This window comes from Numida meleagris, chromosome 3 (assembly GCF_002078875.1).
Source record: "Numida meleagris isolate 19003 breed g44 Domestic line chromosome 3, NumMel1.0, whole genome shotgun sequence".
NCBI classification, from domain to species: domain Eukaryota; kingdom Metazoa; phylum Chordata; class Aves; order Galliformes; family Numididae; genus Numida; species Numida meleagris.
In genome coordinates this window covers 91,356,366-91,377,546 of record NC_034411.1, presented here as the reverse complement: position 1 = coordinate 91,377,546, position 21,181 = coordinate 91,356,366, and the positions used below count along the sequence as shown (strand labels likewise).

Below are 21,181 nucleotides of genomic sequence, written 5' to 3'. Positions count from 1 at the left end.
AGTACACTCTGTTACTCTATAGCATGGCTGAAAATATTTTACATGTTAGTGTATATTACAGTACTTAAAATTCAAACATTTTGAATTTCTTAGTTGATGCTATTTGTTCAGCCACAGGGTTTTGTTTTACTCCCTTGTCTTTTTGTTCTTCTATGATGCATGGGCTAGTTCTTCCAATGGTATGAAAGTAAAGTTGTTCTTAAATCACTTGGCTTTATGCAACCATGAAGGGCTATATTATGTATTCTGTTACGTTGACTAGGGTATAGAGGGGACAGCAGCATGCTCCACGTGCTCCAAAAGCCCTGCAGCGAGCAGGTGGATGAACTGATGGGAACTGATAAGCAGAGAAGGAAGTTTGATTTTCCAGAGCTCTGTCAGTGTGGTGCAGCTGCACACTGCTACTTGTACAATGGTCAAAGTTTGGCAGTGTTTTATATTTTATTAGGGCTATCTTCCTTTCCTTTTTCAGTAAATCACTGCTTAAAAATGCTTCTAATTGCTGCATGATAGGGTTTGTGGTTCCATCAGCGAAAATGTGTGGCAAAGCCAGCAGAGTGCAGTGTAATACCTACTGCCAGAAGGCAGAGCTAGCCCCTAATCAAGCACTCAGCTCCGAAGCGTCGTCAGCATTGCTTTAAAAAAGAAAAAAAAGCTTAAAAATGGAATGAACCTTCTTTTCTAACTATTCTCATTTAACAAATGACACTGTGCAGTCAGTACAGTGCTATTTTAGTTTGATTAGGAACAAAAGACTTGAAATGATTTAAGCTGGAAGTACAGAATGAGGCCTGCCCTTCCTCCTGCTGTGGGTGGAAGCGGGACAGAGTGCAGACACTGCAGCAAAGGCACTTCTCCAGTTCAGGAGGCTGAGCCTTGGAGCTGTGTGTAGTTGATTGTGTGGTGATAGGCTGCAGGTCCTGGTGCTTTGCAGGTATGCACTGCCAGTGTGTGTACAGGCAGCAGGTATGGTGTGCTTCTGTTTTTTTTCTTTGCTGAAATGCAAACAACATCCCCCAAATGAAATGATCTGTGATTTTCTGACCTGTCAGTTACTGTCCCCTATGAACTGCAATAGCTAGGAGCCACTGAGATGGGCATGAGGCAGCATCAACTTCAAAACAGAGGTCTTCTATTCAGTAAGAACAAAAAACAACCTAATGAAAAGAATCTATTAGGTTCAGTCTGACTAGAGAATCAGACTACAAGATGGTGATCCTGCAAAGTGTTTCCACATTTTGGTGTCGTATAGACATAACACTGAACATTCTGTCATTTGAATTCAGGGAGGCAATTTTAACTCTTGAAATTTACTATGTTATGCTCCTGCTCTTGACCTGCACTGAGCTGTGTTCTAATTCAAGCAAAAATATTATCTTAATCTCAACCCCTGTGTTTAAATCTACATGAGGCAGATGGATGAATACGTGCATTTTAAACAGAAGTATCTGCCTGGGGCATATTCCCCACACAAAAATTAGAGCTTCAGAACCTCATGGGGATTCAGGGCAATTTAATTTTCAGAAAAATTATGAGTACCTTGGAACATGTGTGAGGTGTCCTCATAGCTCATGCTTTCTAAATGTACTCTATGCATATTTTATCTGACCTTTGTAAAGGTTGGAAAATACATTCTCCATCATGATGCAAGGAAAACTATTGGACAGACTACACCTCCTCTCCTGGGTGCTTCAAATATCATTTATAAATGGTCTTGACTCAATGTACTTTACAGTGCATCTAGGAAATCTATTTTTTATATTCACAGAAAAGGAAGTAGTTTCCAGGATAATCCTCTATCTGAATATTATCTGGCACCAAAGGAGAATTAGGACTTGATGTACCTTGCCAGCCTGTTCAACTGTTTTTTGGAGTTTGTATTAAGCCAATGTGCTGTGTAGCACTAACCCACTAATCCCATACATTTCCAACATCAAGTTTAAAGGCAGGCCATCAAGTGTTAGGCTATCTAAGATGGTTTGTTTTATCCCCTGGTGAGTTAGGTTAGAGGTTATAGCAAAGAACTATCCAATGGTTTCAAAGCAGTGACCTTCAGAAAATTGACAGAATTGGTAAGATCTCTTAAAATACCTGGATTGGGGAATTATTATCTATATGTTCATAATAACAATAAGAACCTCGTTCCTCATCATAAAAGAAGAAGTACTGTAAAAAATAAGTGTGGTCAGTCTTTTTATAAAATTAGTTCTCACACCATCACTAACCTAGGCGATTCTGTCAAATAGGTCCTTTAAGACATTGAGCTGGTTAAGCTAAAGAAACAATCCTTCTGTGACTCTTCTGTCTGTTCTGGAGGCTTTTATGATTATATTCTCTTTCCTCTACCTTGGAGACCCAAAATACATCCAGAGAGGCATTTTGCTGTTCCTTATGAGAGCACAAAGTTATGGGGAGGGGACTGAGAGTAGCATGGCTTTTCCATATCCATTGGAAAAGTTAATCAGATATCTGCCATGCTGTTTCCTTGTTTTCTGATTTTTTGATGCTTTGAGTGGTCAAGCAGAATGTGGCTTCACATTTGTTCAGAATACATCTCTAGTTTCTGAATTATTTTTATGCCACTTCGTGGCTAATAAATCATGTTTCATTTCCTGAATCCTGAGTGATACTTATAGAAATTAATAACTATTGATTGTTTTGTCTGCTATTCTGCTGGATAATGAAGCCAACAGTGAGAGCAGGTGCTGATTATTTTAAAGTGATAGTTGAACTAACCTCATTGTATGTACGCTATTATTTTATCCTTGTGTCAACACTCTGCAACATTCAAAGTGTTGAAGTGCAGCTAAGCAGTATTTGAGAGAAGCCTGAAGTAGTGCTTTCTTTATGAAAGGGAGCAGCCTGGTACAGCAGCGGTGAGGCAGCCATCCATCACTCCGTTACAGTGTGGGTGCTATAAGCTGTCCAAGCAGTGTGCAGCTGGGGATGGATCAGCACTGGCCCTGCAGCACGGCTCCTGGAGAAGCCTGGAAGTGCAGGCCAGAGGAAGATGCAGTACGTCTCCATAAGTCTCCAGGCAGGGTGGGGAGTGGCCTGGAGAATGGCCTGGGGAACAGGAAGCCTTTACGGGGCGTGTATCCAGGGACAAGGTCTGCAGGGTATGCTGTGGCACTACCTGCCACCAGTGACTAGGAATTGCTGTCCTATAAAAAACTACACATCCTCTGCCCCAGTGGCCCACTGGCATGCAGTGGACTACACCCATGCTGCTAATCCTCTTATCCGTCAGGACAGAGCAGCTACAGCCAGGCTGCTTTCTGGGAAAGGTCCCTTGCTATCTCCCGAGCTCTGCCTAGAAATCTTTTGGGAACTGTTACATACTAATGGATGCCAAGGGCTGTTCTAGCAGGGTGATCACTGTGTGTTACTTATCTTATTGTATATAGTGCATACTATGTACTACATATATTTCCTTTAAAGCAGGTGTAGTGTGTAGTGCAGTCTGACTTGTACACCTTAGAGTTCTACCACAGTCAATTCTCCAGAATCCCTTGTAAAATCCTTTTGAGATGCCTCATTTGTTGTTGGCTTGTTTCATTATAGCAAGGCACTGTACTGAACTGTGAACAGTGTGTAAGTTATTTCTATAGAGACATTAGAACATGACTTAGGAAAAAAAAACTGTACTAAAGTTTTAACTTACTTTTGACATTTTACCACACAAACATTAATACAGTGAAACTGGGATACTAAAAAAATTGTTCATGTTATTAAGATGTCACCAACTCCAACAGCTTTCAAGTAAGTCCAGAATCAGTTAAGCTTTATGTAGATTAGTGAACGGATACTGACATTTTTTAAATAATTCCAATAAACTCTGAAATATTGAATAACATTTAGCCTAGTATTTCAATTCTTCTCTAGTGTTTTTCAGGCTTACTTTTCCCTCCCAGACTGTAGTAGAGTTCTAATGGGCTTCACCCTCTTAACTCCAGGCTTTCTGGATAAGTGGGCTAATCTTAAGAGTTACTCTTCTGGCTTTGATAATTAAATGTATGATTGACTTGGTAGCATGCCATGCTATTTTGTGAATTGTGCGCTGAAGATTTGCCTCTAGGAGGAGCTGTTACTCCTGAACTCCTGAACGTTCAAAGAGTTAAATCACAATTTAATAGAGCTTTCATCAAGTTGTATTTTAGGCATCACAGTACAGATAGTATCATTTTTTACAGTATGAAACTGCCCAGAATGTATGTAAGAGCTGAAAAAAAGGTGTCTGACATACCTATCACAAGAGCTACGTGGCCCCAAATTGGCATTTTCTTATACAATTTACTTCAAACACTTTTATGTATTCTTTCTTCCTTCACACCTGGGATGTATGACTTTGTAGAAGATGAGTACAACCATAATTTCATCCCTTTAATCTAGCAGTTGCCAAGAAGATACAAATTCTTTCATTCTTCTTAGAGGAAACTAAGTGCATGCATGTAGAACATTACATATCACCACTGAAAATTCCTGAGGGGTCTCCATTAAATGCTCTGGAATACACAGAAGCAGGATTTAATGGTATGTATTTCAGACAGCACTCTGATTAACTGATGGCTAAACATATTTTTGTATGACAAAAGTTCAAGAAAAAATACCGACTTGGGCAAAATTAAAATCTTCATTTATTCAAAATTAATATATGAGAATATTTCACATTAGAGTATTTAGTATGTTTCTGAAAATAAAGCAGATGTAAATTCTGAAATATCTTTTTGAACTGAAATGGTCATTCTGAAGTATTAAAATGAAATATTCCAATTTTTCAAAATTGTTTCTTCCTCCAGACTGAGTATTCTTTTCTGGGGAAATTTCATTCTAAGTAAACCTGCATTTTAACAAAAAAGAGTCTAAAATATTTTTAATGCTCCTAGTCAACTGTAAATTAAAGTAGTTGCTCAAAAAAATGTATGTGCAAATAAAGAATTTGTTTCCTTTCCTTTATTTCCATTTTATGTCATACCCATTGGAGTAATATTTCTTGTGGTTGACCACATTTTTAATAGAAAAAAGTTTGCACTTGTATCTTAATTAGCCATATATCTGCTAGCATAAATTCTCCTTCAAGGAAGGATGTAGTAGGTGAGACATTCCATCACTGGGCACTATTTGGAATGATGTAATTTTTTTTTTTATTTTGGTTTTCATTATGTTCTCCTTACATAATGGATATGTTTTGTCACTAAAAAAATAAATCAAATCATTATGCCACAATTTAGGTCAGATACCTTGTCTTGTTTTTGTTTTTGTTTTGTTTTGTTTTGTTTGTTTGTTTGTTTTGTTTGTTTTGTTTTGTTTGTTTGCATTCTGTGGGAAGTATGAGAGAGGCATAAAGAGCCAGTATCTACTTTCTGGGAATCGCTGGAGGGGGATGTATTTCTGCAAGCATCACATCCTTTTCTCCCATGTATCTCTCTTAAAATATGTGGCATAAGGGCAAGACAGATTAAGGAGCAAAGTTACACAGCAAAAAAGAATAGCCTGACTGGTATATTCCAGCTCTCTCCTTTTGATCATTCTCTAAAGGTCATCTCCAGTTTGCTCAAGTTAATGCAACCTGCACATTAATCCAGGATAAAACTGCACAGTGTACCAGCTTTCTGATTGTCTTTCATCAACTTCTTACACTGTTTAGTGTGAGCAAAGAGCTTTGCTCAGAGTTGGCACAGCTCGGTTTGTAATATTGTTCATTAAGAGCATTTGTATTTGCACTGAGTCACTTATTTCCCTCTTTTCCATTCTCAGAGCTGATTTTGATGATTCTGCTACCTATTCAGCTGTTGCAACAAATGTCCATGGGCAGGCATCAACTAACTGTGCTGTGGTTGTGAGAAGTAAGTCCTAATTTATGATTAAAATAAGAAATAATTATCATGTTCATGTTGTTGAATCTTTATTGTCTGTGTTTTGCAGGGTTCAGAGAGGGTGAAGAGCCTCTCCCAGCTGCAATAATGCCTTTCCACTGTAAGCAATTTAAAAATTTTTGCTTAAGTAGTTTATATACCCTTATCGTTAATAAGAGCCATAATAATGTTTTACAGATGAGAAAATTAAATTTAACTTGTTTCTTCTGGTAGCAGTATGAGCTTTTTCGTTCTCATTTGCATCTCTTGATCAGAATATAGTATACTAGAGAGTTCCATTTCCTATTCAGAATAGACAGTAATCAGTTTGTGCCAACTACAATTTACTTAAGAATGTTTTCATTTTCTCATGCGTAGTGCCACTGTCATATGATGTTTGCTTCACACACTTTGATGTCCAATTTCTGGAGAAATTTGGAGTCACCTTTGGAACTGAAGGTGAAACACTGACCCTTAAGTGCTCTGTGTTGGTCACCCCAGAGCTGAAAAGACTACGGCCTCGTGCTGAGTGGTATAGAGATGGTAAGTTAGTTCATTGAATAGAAGCTGTCTGGAAAATGCTGGAGAAGACACTGATCAGTTTAGAACATGAGAATCACAGATTTAATTTCAGAATAAAGCAAACAAACATCTCTAGTAAGAATTTATAGACTTAATCTCTCTTTAAATAGTGACTTGGTGAACCTTTTCTTGAGCGCATGTTTACAGCAAAGGAGGCAATCTCATGTTATCTAATAACGTAATTGTTAAAATGCTTACCTGACTAGGTGGAAATCTAAAGTCACTTCCTCACACAGATGATCCATGTTATTCCAGTTTTCATCTACCATGAATTATTCTTTCTCTATGGAGTAACAGGTTATGGCCTTTTCAGATTAATACTTAATGATGCAAACATAATTCCCTCTTGATATGTAATGGATATGTACATGGATCACATTATTTCCAGGAGGTGTAAAACTATATTAACTGGCAGAAGTTGTTCCCAAATACAGCAGGAATTCATGAGCTATGAACCTTTGCTGTGTGCTACAATTCCTTGTGTTGAATCTCTTGAGATCTGGTGGCAATGCATAAATATAAATGATGAGAAGGTTAATCATTTGTAGAATCATGTGCTGTCAATGTTTTTGTGATTTTTTTAAAGATAATATTTAATTCTACTTTTTTATTAAGACAATCTTTTTTTTCCTAAGATTTTTCCATTTATATTAATCAAATAATAGCAATTGAATCCCTGAGAAGGATGTGTATGATTTATTTCTAATAGTTATACACAAAAGAAATATGTGTTTATTCAGTATTAATAAGCTTCACTTATGTGAAGCTTATCGAGGTTGTCTACTAGACTCCTAGGGGCATATAAGCCAACTGAATCAAATCTTCTAATGTGGTTTGGGATTCAACAGACATGAATATGATGTCTACAATTCATGGTCCACTTAGAACAATTTAAGACACCGAAAGAACTAAATCAAGATAATACTACTGAAATGTATATCCAATCTTAATAAGAGCTCGGCTGGTAACTAGAGCTTTCTGATATTGATCTCTAGTGTAATATAAATATTAGAAAGTGATATGCACCAGCATTCTGCAGATATTTATACCGTAATATGGGATAAAAAGTTTAATTCAAAGGAAAAAATCACAGAGTGCACAACTGAGCTGATATTTCAGCAGACTAAAATACCTGATGAAGAGAAACTTCAGCGTATAGCATTTCCCCCTCTATATGTGAACTTTCAGAAGAATATTGTTTTAGGAAAAATATCTCTTATACTGTAAACAGCAAGTGAAGGTTGACTCACACTGACTCTGAGGGTTACTCTCGATAGGTCTTGGTAGAAGTGATAGAGCATAACACGTCAGTGTACTGGAGATTTGATCACAACTGTGAGGCTTTAGTATTGTAATATTATTGTGATCACAGTTGCGTAAATACCTTCCTTATTAAAACTAGAGAATACGTTTGTGGCCTCTGAAATTTACACTTCTTCTTGGCTTCTCTTGTCAACCATCCAGGCTGCATTTAAAAGAGACCTCTTGCTTTCTTAAAGCATTTGGTGTGTCTTTGACCTTTTGTGAAGGAAGGTTTGTCTGCTCTTACCAAACTCAACTACCTCCATAATTTCTGGTTTAAAGTACACAGGAACAGTGGGAATGGATGATTCTGGCCTTACCAGGCAATACAGGCTTGCCTGCAGTTTGTATGTATTATTTCTGGAGTGTCTAGCATTCCTCTCAACTTGGAATGTATATAAGTGACCTGTTATTCAGAGGTGCTGGTTGCTCATGTTCATTTTTTTTCTTCAAGATTTTCCACAGAAGTCGTGCGTTGGTTAAGGATTCTAGGTGGAGATGTTTTCTTATTTCATTTAAAGTACTTCGTGTCTCTCTGCGTTAAGTGTCAGTTCCATTGTGATGTCGTGGAAAGGGGGCAGGCAGATTTTCTAGGCAAGGATCTCATGATTAAGGATCTCATGGAAATAAATGTGACTGAATTTACTTTATACTCTTCTCTGTAAGAAGATGTATGCTTAGATGATCATGTAAATTTACTGTTCATTTTAGTAGCATGTGTCTTATTATCTGAATGTGTTATTTTTTATTACCTTCCTATGTAGTTCAACTGGTAGCTGGAAAAATGAATTCCTTTGTGATCATTTGAGTGTCTGCTCCAATGTGTATTTAAGCAATAGAATAATAAACATTTATAGATATTCATTTCCTTTAAATATTATTCTGCTGAATTGATTAGAATAAATTAATATGCAATAGGTCTTAGGGAGTTAGAAATAAAAAATAATCCAATCAATTATTAAAAAAGTTGAGGTGAAGAAAGTCCCTTGACTAGCATAAAATATCCTGCTCATTCTTTTGCTCAGGTTTCACTAGGCAATCAGATTAATTTGCATTAATCATGGGTCACCACCTCTCACCTATGAGAAATACAAATTTAATTTCATTCACTGCTCAACAGACATGCCTTGAGGATTTAAATTCAGTGTATGCTTATAGCAGTCCAGATTAAACAGAAATCTCATTTTTAAACTTGGAGGAAGAAATTGAGTAATCTGACTTTTGACCTGAACAGGTTACAAAACTTATTAATAATGAAACAAAGTTCCACCCTCCATTTATTACAGGGTACGGCAGGTTTTCATGTAATTTTTTCAAAATGTGGATAATATATTTCTCCGTCAGCATATTCAAAATAGCAGTGATGAAAGTTCTGAAGTTTGTTCTGAAGTCTCAAATTCACTAAGAAATATGCTTAGGGAGACGCAGCTTACTTTCTGTACAGTTTTCATAGCATCAAAGCACTGTCCCTCTGAATACAGCTAGTATAAAGCTGGTGTAGTTCGTGCCTCTCATTAGCACAGGGTTGCACTAGGACATTGTTCTAGCCACTGTGCTAATGTGGGTCTTCTGTTCCAGATGTGCTGATAAAGGACTCCAAGTGGACAAAGCTGTATTTTGGAGAAGGCCAGGCAGCTCTGTCCTTTACTCATCTAAACAAAGATGATGAAGGTTTATACACCCTGCGGATGGTTACAAAAGGTGGAGTGAATGAATGCAGCGCATTCCTGTTTGTCAGAGGTAAGGTTTTCACCTCTTTCTTGGGAGAAATTAAAAATAGCAGAAGAAAGAGTAGTTTTATTAAAAAAAAATGCAATAAATGAAACAGGAAGAAAGGTGGCATTGTGGTATTTAATAGTAATCTGAGTGGTATTTAATAGTAATCTGATTTATATAGTAGTCTGTGCTAGAAACAATACAGTTGCTTTACATGAGTGAGAACTTCAGGAAGAGCGTGATTCTTCCTGGAGAACATGGTACATCATTCCTGTAAAGAAACAACTTGTTTCTTTCTTTACTTTCTCTTTTCCCGATAGGAAATAAACATCTTTGCATGCTAACAGTCTGCTCTGTAATTGTTTTATCTACGTTACTAAGTGGGAACGAGCCTTGTTGGGCATTTTCAAATTCTGTGCCTGGCCTTAGGTGGAGACACAGGAGAAAGAAATATTCCCACTGACATACCAGGCACACTCAGCTTAATAATCAGAAAAAGAAGCAAAGTAAGAAATTAGCTCATTGAAGAAATACAGTTTTCACAAGAGACATAGCTAAAAGGAAGATAAATGTATTATAATAGAAGTCAGAAATTGCCCTTGCATTAGCATACACAACTCTCAATGAAAGGAGAATGAGCTCCCACATGTAGATCTACACAAAACTTAGTTTTTCCTTTTTTTTTTTTTTTTTTTTTTAATTGGAGGATGAAAATAACTGGCTGAGCAGTGCTTTCATTCTCTTAAATACATTTGACCATATGCTCAGTGGTGTCAAACTGGTGCAGCCACACTGAAGCCATTGGAGCTGTAGTAATTTTAAACCCATGGAGATCTGGGCTGGTCTTGGAAATATATTGTAACATACTTGCAGAAGTGTCTTCCGACTGATTTTTGTGGAGTGGAGGGGCATGAATGTTTTTTTGAGTGGCAGAGATCCACCTTCCTCACAGAACTAGCCCATGGGCTTCATTGGCTTTACAATATATCCTTACCAAGCCACCCTGATCTCTCTGGAAACAATATGCAAAAGATTTCTAGTTCCATTTAACTTCTAAAAAAGAAACTACCCAAGTGAAAAAAATGTTCACTAATTTATAGTGAATTTCCCAGAAATTATTCTCATGCTGGTGAGTTAATTTTAGGTACCTCAACGATTCATTTTGCACTTTGATGCATTCACATGCACAGAATCTTGGCCTTGAGCTATGTTCTCCAGAGTCTGCAGTGCCCTTTGTTGGCCTTTCTCTTGCCTATTTTTTTTCCCTTTCATGTGTACAGGAACTGCAGCTTGATTGAATTTCAGTCACCTCAAAACTGATTGTTTTTGCAATATGGGAAATTATGTTCTCAGTACCTAAGGTTCCTCTTCTGAAATACTTCAGATTCAGCTGCAAGAAACATGCATAAAGGACAGCAAATCTGCAGGCATCTTTACAGCATGTGGATTGTTGTAAAGTGACAGTACTTCTTTGCACGTGTTTTTGGAAAATTTGGGAAAACACCAACACTTAGGTTCAAATTAAACTTGTAACTTTTACTTGGTTATTTCAGAAAAAAAATCCATAAAAGAATACATTTGGACTCTCTGCAGGATGTTTTCATGTTATGGGAACCTTTCTTTGAAAGGAGAGAAATCTGTTTGTAGACTCCATTAGAAGGTTTGGATTTGTATGAGTAATACCTCAAAAATGAAGCCACACAAGGATATCTTCATGAAAGTACATTCATTACTTAGGCCTGTTGGCACTGTAAAACTTTATATAAAAAGCAGCCTTAGAAATGAACCAAGAGTTTGAATAATTTTAATTCCCTGAGAGATTTATTTTCCTCAGCTATACGTTTGTTACTGAGTACCTTGGTCTGATCAGTAACCCACTGAGCTACAGCTTTCAGTGGGAAAGATCAAAAAACACATGGGATAGTAGGGCATTTAATTCCTGTGAAATGTAATGCAGGTTTGATTCTTAAACTGTTTCCAGAACATTTTTATCCATGTGGAGAGAGATACGGGTTTGATTCATTAGTGTAGTGAATTAGTATATGACAAAAACTTTTGGCTCCCATTCACATAAAAGAGTAGCAGAGCAACTGAAAATTTTCCCTTTTGCCTCTGTTGTAGATTTCACAATCAAAACTGATTTACTTTTATTTGTGATCCAGATGCCGATGCATTGATTGCGGGAGCACCAGGGGCTCCAATGGATGTTAAATGCCATGATGCTAACAGAGACTATGTTATTGTTACCTGGAAACCACCAAATACGACCACTCAGAGCCCGGTCATTGGATATTTTGTTGACAAGTATGTAAGCACTGGGATTTATTTAGTTCTGCTGTCAAAACCACATACATTCTGAAGAATAAAAATGCCATTATATTCCTGTGTACTTATGTTCTTTAGCTGCAGACCCCAGGCACAGTAAGTTGTCTACTTTGCTGAATTACTAGAATGTTTTCTGTCACACTTTTAGCTCTGATTTTCTAGTACTTTCCTGGGCAATTCTGGCCGCTGTCTTGGAGTTACAAAGGACCAGGAGCCCTTCCCAATAATCATTTGCAAGCATCCAGACTTTATCAGGCAATGAAAATGCTCAGTAGCGTGGATGTGGCCAAATCAGAGAATGACCCCTGGCACTATTTAATTTATAGGAGTCAGAATCTGTGGGTATCTTGAATTATATTTAGTCTTTTTAATCTGTATGCCTCAAAAGCTGGAATCTAAGAATTATTACATTATCTTTTTATTTTAGCCATAACTGTGATATAAGAGGGGCTTGAGGCACAGGCTCTTGGGAGCCGATAGTTTAAATCAGAACGGCACTACTTTCTCTCCTCCAGTCTACTCTGCATTTTGCTCACTTTCAGCTCAGCGCAGGCAGCCCAGGATCAGGGAGTCCAATTGTTATTTTGCATCTCTCTTTCACCGAAGTGCATGATTGCCCGTTGCAGCCAGGGTAGAATATCTGACCTTTAATGTCTGAAGCTGACAGTCAGCTAAAAACATTACTGAAATGTTTCACGAGTACAACACTCTGTACTTAAAGGCAACATTTATAGTTCATTGCTATTTGCTACCCTGTAATTTAGAGTAGTTCAGAGACAACTGTCTGGGAATTGCTGGAAAATGCTGGTTTATGAATAGCACTCAGCATGAAGAAATTAATGTAAAAACTGAGGGCTCTACCAGTTATATCCAATTTGTGCAGTGCGTAGATCATAGGAATATTTCATCTATTTTGTATGTAATCTATCCAGCTGTTCTTTTTGACATTTTGCCTGGATTACTGCAGCATGAAGTAGCCTTTGATCATGACCCTGTTTTTCATGGTACTGTCAGGGCAAAGGGTGGTCTTCTCCATTAAAGTTTATAGTAGTAGGAGAAAAAACATGTGGGCACACAGTGGAGCCAGTATGTGGACGTCACCGTGCTTCTTGATGACTCCTGCACTCTTTTGTCAGAGAGAAAAGCTTGCTTGATTAAAAATATGACAAGAATGAGATGGAAGAGATTAGGTGAAAGTTGCAATTTCAGCATGTTCCGTAGAGATGCATATAAAAAATGAAAGTGGGATAACATACCTTATATAGCAAGACAGAGAACTAAATGGAAGAGAGAGAGTTGAAAAGGACAAAAACAACCCACAACCATGCAAGAAAAATGACCTTTGCAATTGCATTATGAATAAATATGAACAAGGTGAGCACTGGTTGTCTGATCAGAAGAAATCGTATGAAGTGTGTGGTTTTCATTAAGAAGTGATATAGTTCAGTGGCTTTTGTGATTCTGATTTGGTGTGTGTAGGATGGTGTACTTTTATTGTGGAACAACACTGATAAATGCTGTCTTCTGCTACTCCAAGATGTGAAGTAGGTTTGGAGAACTGGGTCCAGTGCAATGATGCACCTGTAAAAATCTGCAAGTATCCTGTGACTGGTCTTTATGAAGGACGGTCTTACATCTTCCGTGTGAGAGCAGTGAACAGTGCTGGCATTAGCAGGCCTTCTCGAGTCTCTGACCCAGTTGCAGCTCTTGACCCGGTTGACCTGGAAAGAACACAAAGTAGGTTGTACAAGGCTGAAACACATACTGAATATTTGATCTTACTTTTTTTTTTTTTCAGATTCTGCTTGCTAGATAAACACATTTGCTTCTTCCCTTGAAGTAATATCTCACTAGTTTCAAGGCTGTAAGCACATAAATGGAATGCCAAGGTCATCATGGACAGTTTGTCAGGACCTGGGGATTCCGTCTCAGTTATCACTGGTTTTGCTTAGCATTAAATATAAACAATATAAATTACTACAAAGAACAACATTTTCAGAAAAGCCAATATGCCCTGGCAGCTTGTATCATTTGCAGTGTGAAATGAGCCCAGAAGTCCCATAACCTTCTGTGTTTGCTGGCAGCAACATTTGAAAAAGTAATTGAACATGCCCGCTTTAAAAAAAATATAAAAATAGAATTATGATAGGAATTCATCAACCCATGGACTGATGTATTTATCCATGTCTTCCCCCCACCCCCTCAGACAAGTGCCAGTACTGACAGAAAGATCCCCTGCTACTGGTTGAGGTATCTGATATTATGACTTTTCCGGGAGATGGAAAAAGTCAATCTAATAAAAAAAACACAACCCTTTCTGAAAGGTGGTCTTGTGCTAAAGGCCACTGAAGTCTGAAGAGAAGCCTTATGAGAGCTTCTCCATTAGCAGAGTAAGCTGTCTTGCTCTGAGGACTATTTTTATTCCATATATCATTTAAATGTGCACCTTCTGTCTTGCGTGCTTCTTTTATGTAAAAAGGAATTAAACTCACTATGAAGATGGAAGAGTACTATCCCAATATAGTCTGTAAAACCTGAGCAAAATATACTCTTTCCACTGGCTTTATGGCTAATTCTTGTAGCAAAATTCCAAACAATTGTTTACCAATCTATGACAGAATAGAACAAAACTATTGTGACTCTGGTTCTTACAGTTTATCATGCCTTAAACAGTAGTGTCTTGCTCATTTTACCTATGAAAGTGAATGAAGCAATGTATGATTTTTAGTTAATAACGAAGTTATGGAAATAGATGTACACAGGCTTTTTAATAGATGATATACTGTAATTTGGAACGTTTGTAAATATATTAAACAGATTCAAGAATCTAACTGAATATTTTGCTTAACAGCTGTTCATGTGGATGAAGGGAGAAAGATTGTAATCAGTAAAGATGACCTCGAAGGTATGTTACATTTCTGTGATTTCAGTCCATCTGTTTTAATCCTAGGAATTTAGCATTGTAATTTGAAACAGCTTGAAAAGAAATCCTCCTAGTGAGTGAACTCTTTATAATAATAAATATAGTCATATATTTTGGCTTGCAAGCCTGAGAGAACACTAGTGAAAGGTAAAGGTCTAAAAGGACAGACAGCACCAAGCTCTTGACTGCACTAACTGCATTAAGTGCTGACAGTATCTCCTCACCTTTTTGCTTTGGCTAGTGCTAAGCTGCATTTAAACAACTGAACATTGCATTTAATCACTCACATTTCCTTTCCACCTATCCTTCTCTAGGAGCTAAATATAGTTTTTTCAGACTGCATTTGATGACCTGAGCAAGTTGTTTCTGTTTTCATAAAAACAAAACAAAACAAAAGAAAAAAAACCACATATGTAATCCATCCTGATTATGTAATTAATACATCTTTCTCTGAATGGAGATGTTATTAAGGTTAAGGTTATGGACTACACACTGTTTCTCTCAGTAGAACTGGAGAGATCGCTGCCACCTTTTGAGATAAAGCCTGAATTTCTTCCATCTTTGGTTGTGTCTGTATGCTGTGGGTTTTTTTTTTTTTTTTTGGCTTCGATGATGATCTTCTTTCTACTTAAACTGTCAAAAATGTTAACTATAATGGCTTAATAGGTAAAAAAAATCTATCTACTGTCTTTAGCAAAGTAAGCTTATAAAACTGTAACTCCAATAATAAATTAATAAAAGAAAATCCACCTGACAATAGGTGTAATTGAATAGAGAATTAGAAGTTAAAGCGTTTCTCCTGTGCACAGGTAGGACAGATGAAATTTCTCTATTTTGTCCACGATATGCTAAATGAATTTATATGGATATTATAGAATCAAAATCACATTATAGGATCAGAATATGTTTGTCTTAATTTTTTTTTGCTTCAAAATACATATTCCTCCTTTCAGGATTGCCTGAGAATGATCACAGGGGTTAAACAGCCAATCTGGTATAGGTACGAACAACAATTTTTGGATTCCTGTTTCATTATTTCTTCATATTTAATAAAAGAATATGATTCACATAGATCACTAGTTTCATTTGCGAAACTGGAGAACACTATTGAAAAAGTGATCGCATAGACCACAAACAGATTTCTTTTTTAGTGCCTGGTGACCTCTTGTTCTGAGAAAGTGAGCTGTATCATCATGTTACATCATTAGAAACTGTCAGCTTTGTTTTTTTCAAGAATGTAAAAAAATATGTTTAGTTATGTAAAACTAATTGGAAGAGATTTGACTACACTCGTTTTGCAAATGGTTATTTTTAGTGCTTAAAAATTGTTTTCTTGACATCAAGTCAGCAATTTTTTTCTAAGACTCATCTGATTCATGTGCCTTTCTTAAAGGAAAAGAGCATCTGTAGGAAAGCAAATATTAGAAAACACTAAGAAAGAACACATTCTTGGGTTATGTCAGTTTACTTTGAAAAGGTCTGGTTTTGACTGGAAGATGTGTACAATGAAATAACTTTTTTTTTTTCATCGCAAGCCATATGGGTTCTAGAGATGTTTATAAATGCAACATTGTTTCCACAATTTAAAGATTACTATTAAAACATGTTTCTCTTTTTTACTGTCAAAATCTGAAAATTTAGGGTATATATGCTCCCTGCTTGTATGAGAAATGAGTAAACTGACCTTAACACAACAAAAATTTTTATTTTCTCAATTGTAAGACATAGACGAATAAAATATTTGCAGGTATTTGCTGAATTGTTATTTCTGAGCTGTTATCAAGAGGAAGCTTCATTCAGAGCTGTGTTGCTATGTCTGAAGCGTTCCTTCATAGGTCTGAGGTTTACAGCTTTGTAATCCCACTGGCATGGAAACTGGCTTCTTCTCATGCTGTGGAGGGTGATAGTGGACGTGAAGAGCCATGCTGAATTCCTTTGGCCTAGAACTGGGCATGCAGGTTCTGCCTTACCTTCCTGGTAGGCCTGCAGACCAAGAACAGAGAGGGATTTGGTTAGGCCTCTCCAACTGGTGGAGTCACCAAAGGACTCTACAGTTTTTAGAAATGCTTTAGACTGGCTGGTAATACCTTCACATTATATCCTAATGAGTTCTCTTTCCTTTCCTGCTTTCCACTTTGTTTTAAGCTGTGTCTCTCCTTCTTCTTTTGTAGATATCCTCTAGATTAAGTTCTTATATTTAACACATTGGGCTTCTGTCTTTGATCAAAAAATATATCTTATTTGCATATATGAGGAGATTTTTCCAAGGCATTCTGCCCAGCAGATAAAAGTAATTCAAATGTGATCAAAGAGAAAAAAAATGTGTGACAAATGCACAGCTTGTCAGACACATATTTAACTTTTACTGAAAAAGTAAATAACCAACTCAGTTCCTCAAAATGGAATTGAAGTGAGCAAGTGGACTGCAAGGATGATATCATAGCTGAGATTGTGCTGCAGGGTGGGAGGTCAGAAAGATGAGCTGTAGCGTGAGCTGACTCTGAGGTTAATCTACTGTTTAACACTTGCTATGCTTATTACTCTTCCAGGCGATATTCAGATTCCAGGCCCTCCCACCAATGTACATGCTTCAGAAATCAGCAAAACATATGTTGTGCTCAGCTGGGATCCACCTGTTCCCCGTGGCAGGGAGCCACTGACGTATTTCATTGAGAAGGTACTGTACTGTACAGAGGCATTTGACTATGAGGGGTTTCACTGCCACATGCAGTTATATTCATCTAATTTTTAGAGCTGCAGAATGAACAATAAAACTAGCACTTTCTGAAGTCTCTCAGGATTTGGCAGTGGGATGTTAGAGAGGCATGGACAATCAAATGTCTCATTACATGATTTAATGAATATTGAAATTCAAGGTTTGGGGAAAAGGTTACCTCTCTGCAATTTGCTTACTGCTGTCTAAAATGAGAACAAACTACATGTGTAAGGTAGCAGTTTAATGGAAAAAAACCCATCTTAGATTTCATATCCCTACAGACAAGACTGCCAGTTTGCACCTTGCCTGTATTAAAGGGGACGTTATGCTAGTCCTGCAAAAAAGCAAGGAATAAACAGTGAGTCATAACTTGATGCTCACTTTTCTTTTTTGCAGGCTTACTGCATGCACCCTTTGCTATAACCGAACATTTCCAGTTCATTCTCTATATGGCCAGTAGAGAGGCAGATGTCTCTCTCAGATTCACCATTGCCTATCAGTCTTCATGGCTGCCTTCCTCTTCCCTTGGACTTGATAGGCAACTTTGGTGATCACAGTAGGAGAAGTTTGTTCTCCCTTGCAGGGTACAAAGATTTAGATATCTCTGTCCTCACGCCAGGTATCTAAATTAAGCATGTTGAAATACAGCCAGAGGTTGTAGTCTTTCCTTCTTGCAACGTTTTGCCATCACATCAGTAAGTAAATTGGGCCTCACACCCGACCTCTAAAACTCCTACACGCCAAGCTATATTTAGTTTTTATGAATGATGTCTCTAGCATATGTCTCTTCTTAGTGATCCACAAAAAGTGAAACCATCCATAAAACTGCCACACATTCAGTTTCCATCTTAAATATTGTGACAGCATTTTCTTAGGACCTTACTGTGCAAGTTTTTTCTTTTCACAACTGTTCAGCACATTCCTTTGAAGTTCATTTCTTAGCCTATCATTCTGTGGGTATTTCCCCACGTTTTGCAGCATCTCATCTTGCCTTCCTCTTCTAAATCACTTTGAAATCTTCACTTCCAAAGCCCTTCATCTCTACTTTATCAGCATCCATTACCAGCGGGGTGCTGCAACGTGAAGCCCACTCACAAGATTTCCCACAAAGTAGGTTTATGATTTCTCCCCTTCTGCTTTTCACATTCAGGAAAACTGATGGCAAATTCCATGGAAAGAAGTATTTTGTTTTCTCTTTATGCGACAAAATATCATGTCATTTCTTCTTTGTACTTATTCCTGGATGTAAATATCTGCTCTTACATATAAATTTAATGCAAACTAAACTAATAATTTTGAATTATGTCTTTGTTCTGTATTCATACCTCAACTGAAAGGTAACTTTTGGTTGCTGACTGTGGTTTCCAGGAAAAAAACAACCAACCAACCAACCAAACCAAACCAAACCAAACCAAAAAAAAAAACAACAAAAACCCAAACACCAAACACTCATTATCAGGAGCATGCTTTCAATCACAATCTGACAGCAAGTATGGGATTTATCTTAATTTTTGCTGCCTATAATATGAGCTAGTTACCTGCACTTTTCTGTAGCAATGAAAGAGAATCTGGAACTCTGTCTATATTAAATAACAACTTGGATGAGGTGTGGCCTGAAAATACCTACTTGTTTCCAGAATATTCAAAACTCATCAAGATGAAAGGATCAGACGTAAATTTCTATTGAGTGGACACTGAGATTTAGTTGATTTTCAGTATAATCGTGAATTAGAAAATACAGATATCTGTCTTTTTTTACAGGAAGGGCTTTAGATAGCTTCAGAAACTCTGTATAGCAGTGGCAATGAGGAACAAGTGAGTCTTAATTAAATGCCAAACTTACTGAGAGAAACTGAGAATGAAGACTAAAAGGTTATTATTATTAGGAAAAAAGGTTCATTACTCTGATTAATACCTGACTGTAAAATTCTTTGGCATATAAATAACTTACATATCTGAATAGCACAATCAGTACATAAGTTTATTTTTTCTTTTTGCTTTGCACAGTCATTTGTTAATTTAGGAAACCACCATTTCTAATTAATTTCCAATAAAGAAATATCAGTCCTGAGGAACAAAAGGAGTTTTTAAAGGCCTCAAGAAACACAAATTGAAAGTGAATTCTCCATGCTGTATAGCAACGTTGCCTCAAAGAGTTTTTAACACATAAATTGAATCAAATTACAGAGTAAAATATGATGTCGATTCTTTCCTATGTGAAACTGAATTGCAACAATTAATGTTTTTCATACCAAAAGGTAAAATAAAAAAAAAAAAGTTCAGATTTTCCATCTAATTAAAGAAGAAAATGTTATGTTTTTGTTTTACTGTTGAGAACAGTAGATGAATTCAGTATCTATATAAAAAAGATCTTGATACATGGGCTCCAGATGTTTACTTGTTTTGTTATTTACCTATCGTAAGCCTCATAATGTACAGGGTAGTTTCCAAGGACCCATGAAACATTATCCCTTCTGTGAGAAGTCTGCAGTCTATCAGGTTTTATTCTTGGACTCACTGCTTGAAAATTTAATTTTTATCCACATTTCTGTGTTGGAAGGCAATTTATTTTTGCTATTTACTGGGCACTTGTGTTTTACTAAAAGTGCTGAACTACAACATAATTAATCGTTGTTCTGGGTCAACAGATTACCTGGGGAATCTAATGGACTGCAGAACTTTATGAGAGTGCTGGTTTGCTGGCTCTCTTCTATGTGTGATTATAATACTAATTGGCTCAGCTACTATACCAAAAACAGTATAAGAGAGAGTATTCAAAAGTATTTATTTCATTTGATGAATGGTTTTAGGGAAGTGACCTTTCTAAAGAGAGTATGTAAAGATGTGGCAGTGAGTAAAGTAATTTCACACCACACCATACTTTTCTGCTTAATCCAGATTATACTAAACCTTTGGGTGTTCAAGTAAATTTTATGGAGCATGAGGCCTTTGGGACCAATCTTTTGGGACCAATCATAGGTGACAGTCATGGCCCTAAATGAAGGTTAGCTGTATGTACAAGAGTGCATATACTGAAGTCTAGACAGAAGGAGAAAATGAAGTACTCAAGCCTTTGTTGCAGAGTAATTGAATGCCTAAGTTATGAGAATTTGCATATGCTAAAGCCAGGCATTTGAGAATAATCATCCCCTATTTAGTTCATGAACAAATTCATGGCAGGATGCAATATAGCAATATGTTTATTTTTGACAGTTCCCAGAAGTGATTTGCAGCTTTTTTATTTCTTTTTTTTTTTTTTTTTTTTTTTTTCCAGTCCATGGTTGGCAGTGGAAGCTGGCAAAGAGTCAATGCACAGGTTGCTGTAAAATCTCCTCGCTATGCAGTGTTTGACCTTGCAGAAGGAAAACCATATGTCTTCCGAGTCTTGTCAGCAAACAAGCATGGCATCAGTGATCCATCTGAAATCACAGAACCTATTCAACCTCAAGATACTGTTGGTAAGGCATTAATTGTAACACATTAATATTAAATACAATTGATATTGTACAAAATATAAAGAGACAACTAACATTGTAATTAGATTAATCTAATTACAATAACAGTAATCAAATTCATTTGTGTTCAATACTGCAGAATTTTAAAAAGACCAAGTTGTTAAATTTTGGAAACATTCCAAAATTTTCATAATGATCACAAATCTTCTTACTTGGAACAATAGTTGCTAAAAAGTTAAGTGAATTTTAGTTAGTCATTCCTCACAGTGCTCTACATATGTGACTTGTCAAAAGATAACATGGGTTA

At 36.8% G+C, this 21,181-nt stretch overlaps 1 protein-coding gene across 4 annotated transcripts in view; it reads left to right on the top strand.

Moving 5' to 3' along the window:
• The window catches only part of MYOM2 (myomesin 2), an 82,945-nt gene that overhangs the window by 20,341 nt on the left and 41,423 nt on the right, over positions 1 to 21,181 (top strand). Inside the window, exons 1-10 of one of the 4 annotated variants that reach the window (XM_021392626.1) lie at positions 4,515 to 4,533; positions 5,758 to 5,846; positions 5,926 to 5,976; positions 6,234 to 6,398; positions 9,318 to 9,479; positions 11,618 to 11,759; positions 13,318 to 13,517; positions 14,632 to 14,685; positions 17,253 to 17,380; positions 20,694 to 20,877. In XM_021392626.1, coding sequence (XP_021248301.1) covers positions 5,964 to 5,976; positions 6,234 to 6,398; positions 9,318 to 9,479; positions 11,618 to 11,759; positions 13,318 to 13,517; positions 14,632 to 14,685; positions 17,253 to 17,380; positions 20,694 to 20,877 — 1,048 coding nt within the window. In that variant the 5' untranslated portion in view covers positions 4,515 to 4,533; positions 5,758 to 5,846; positions 5,926 to 5,963. Of the gene's footprint in view, positions 1 to 4,514; positions 4,534 to 5,592; positions 5,686 to 5,757; positions 5,847 to 5,925; positions 5,977 to 6,233; positions 6,399 to 9,317; positions 9,480 to 11,617; positions 11,760 to 13,317; positions 13,518 to 14,631; positions 14,686 to 17,252; positions 17,381 to 20,693; positions 20,878 to 21,181 lie in introns of those variants that run through there. The other 3 variants (XM_021392624.1, XM_021392623.1, XM_021392622.1) reach the window with 3 other exon arrangements.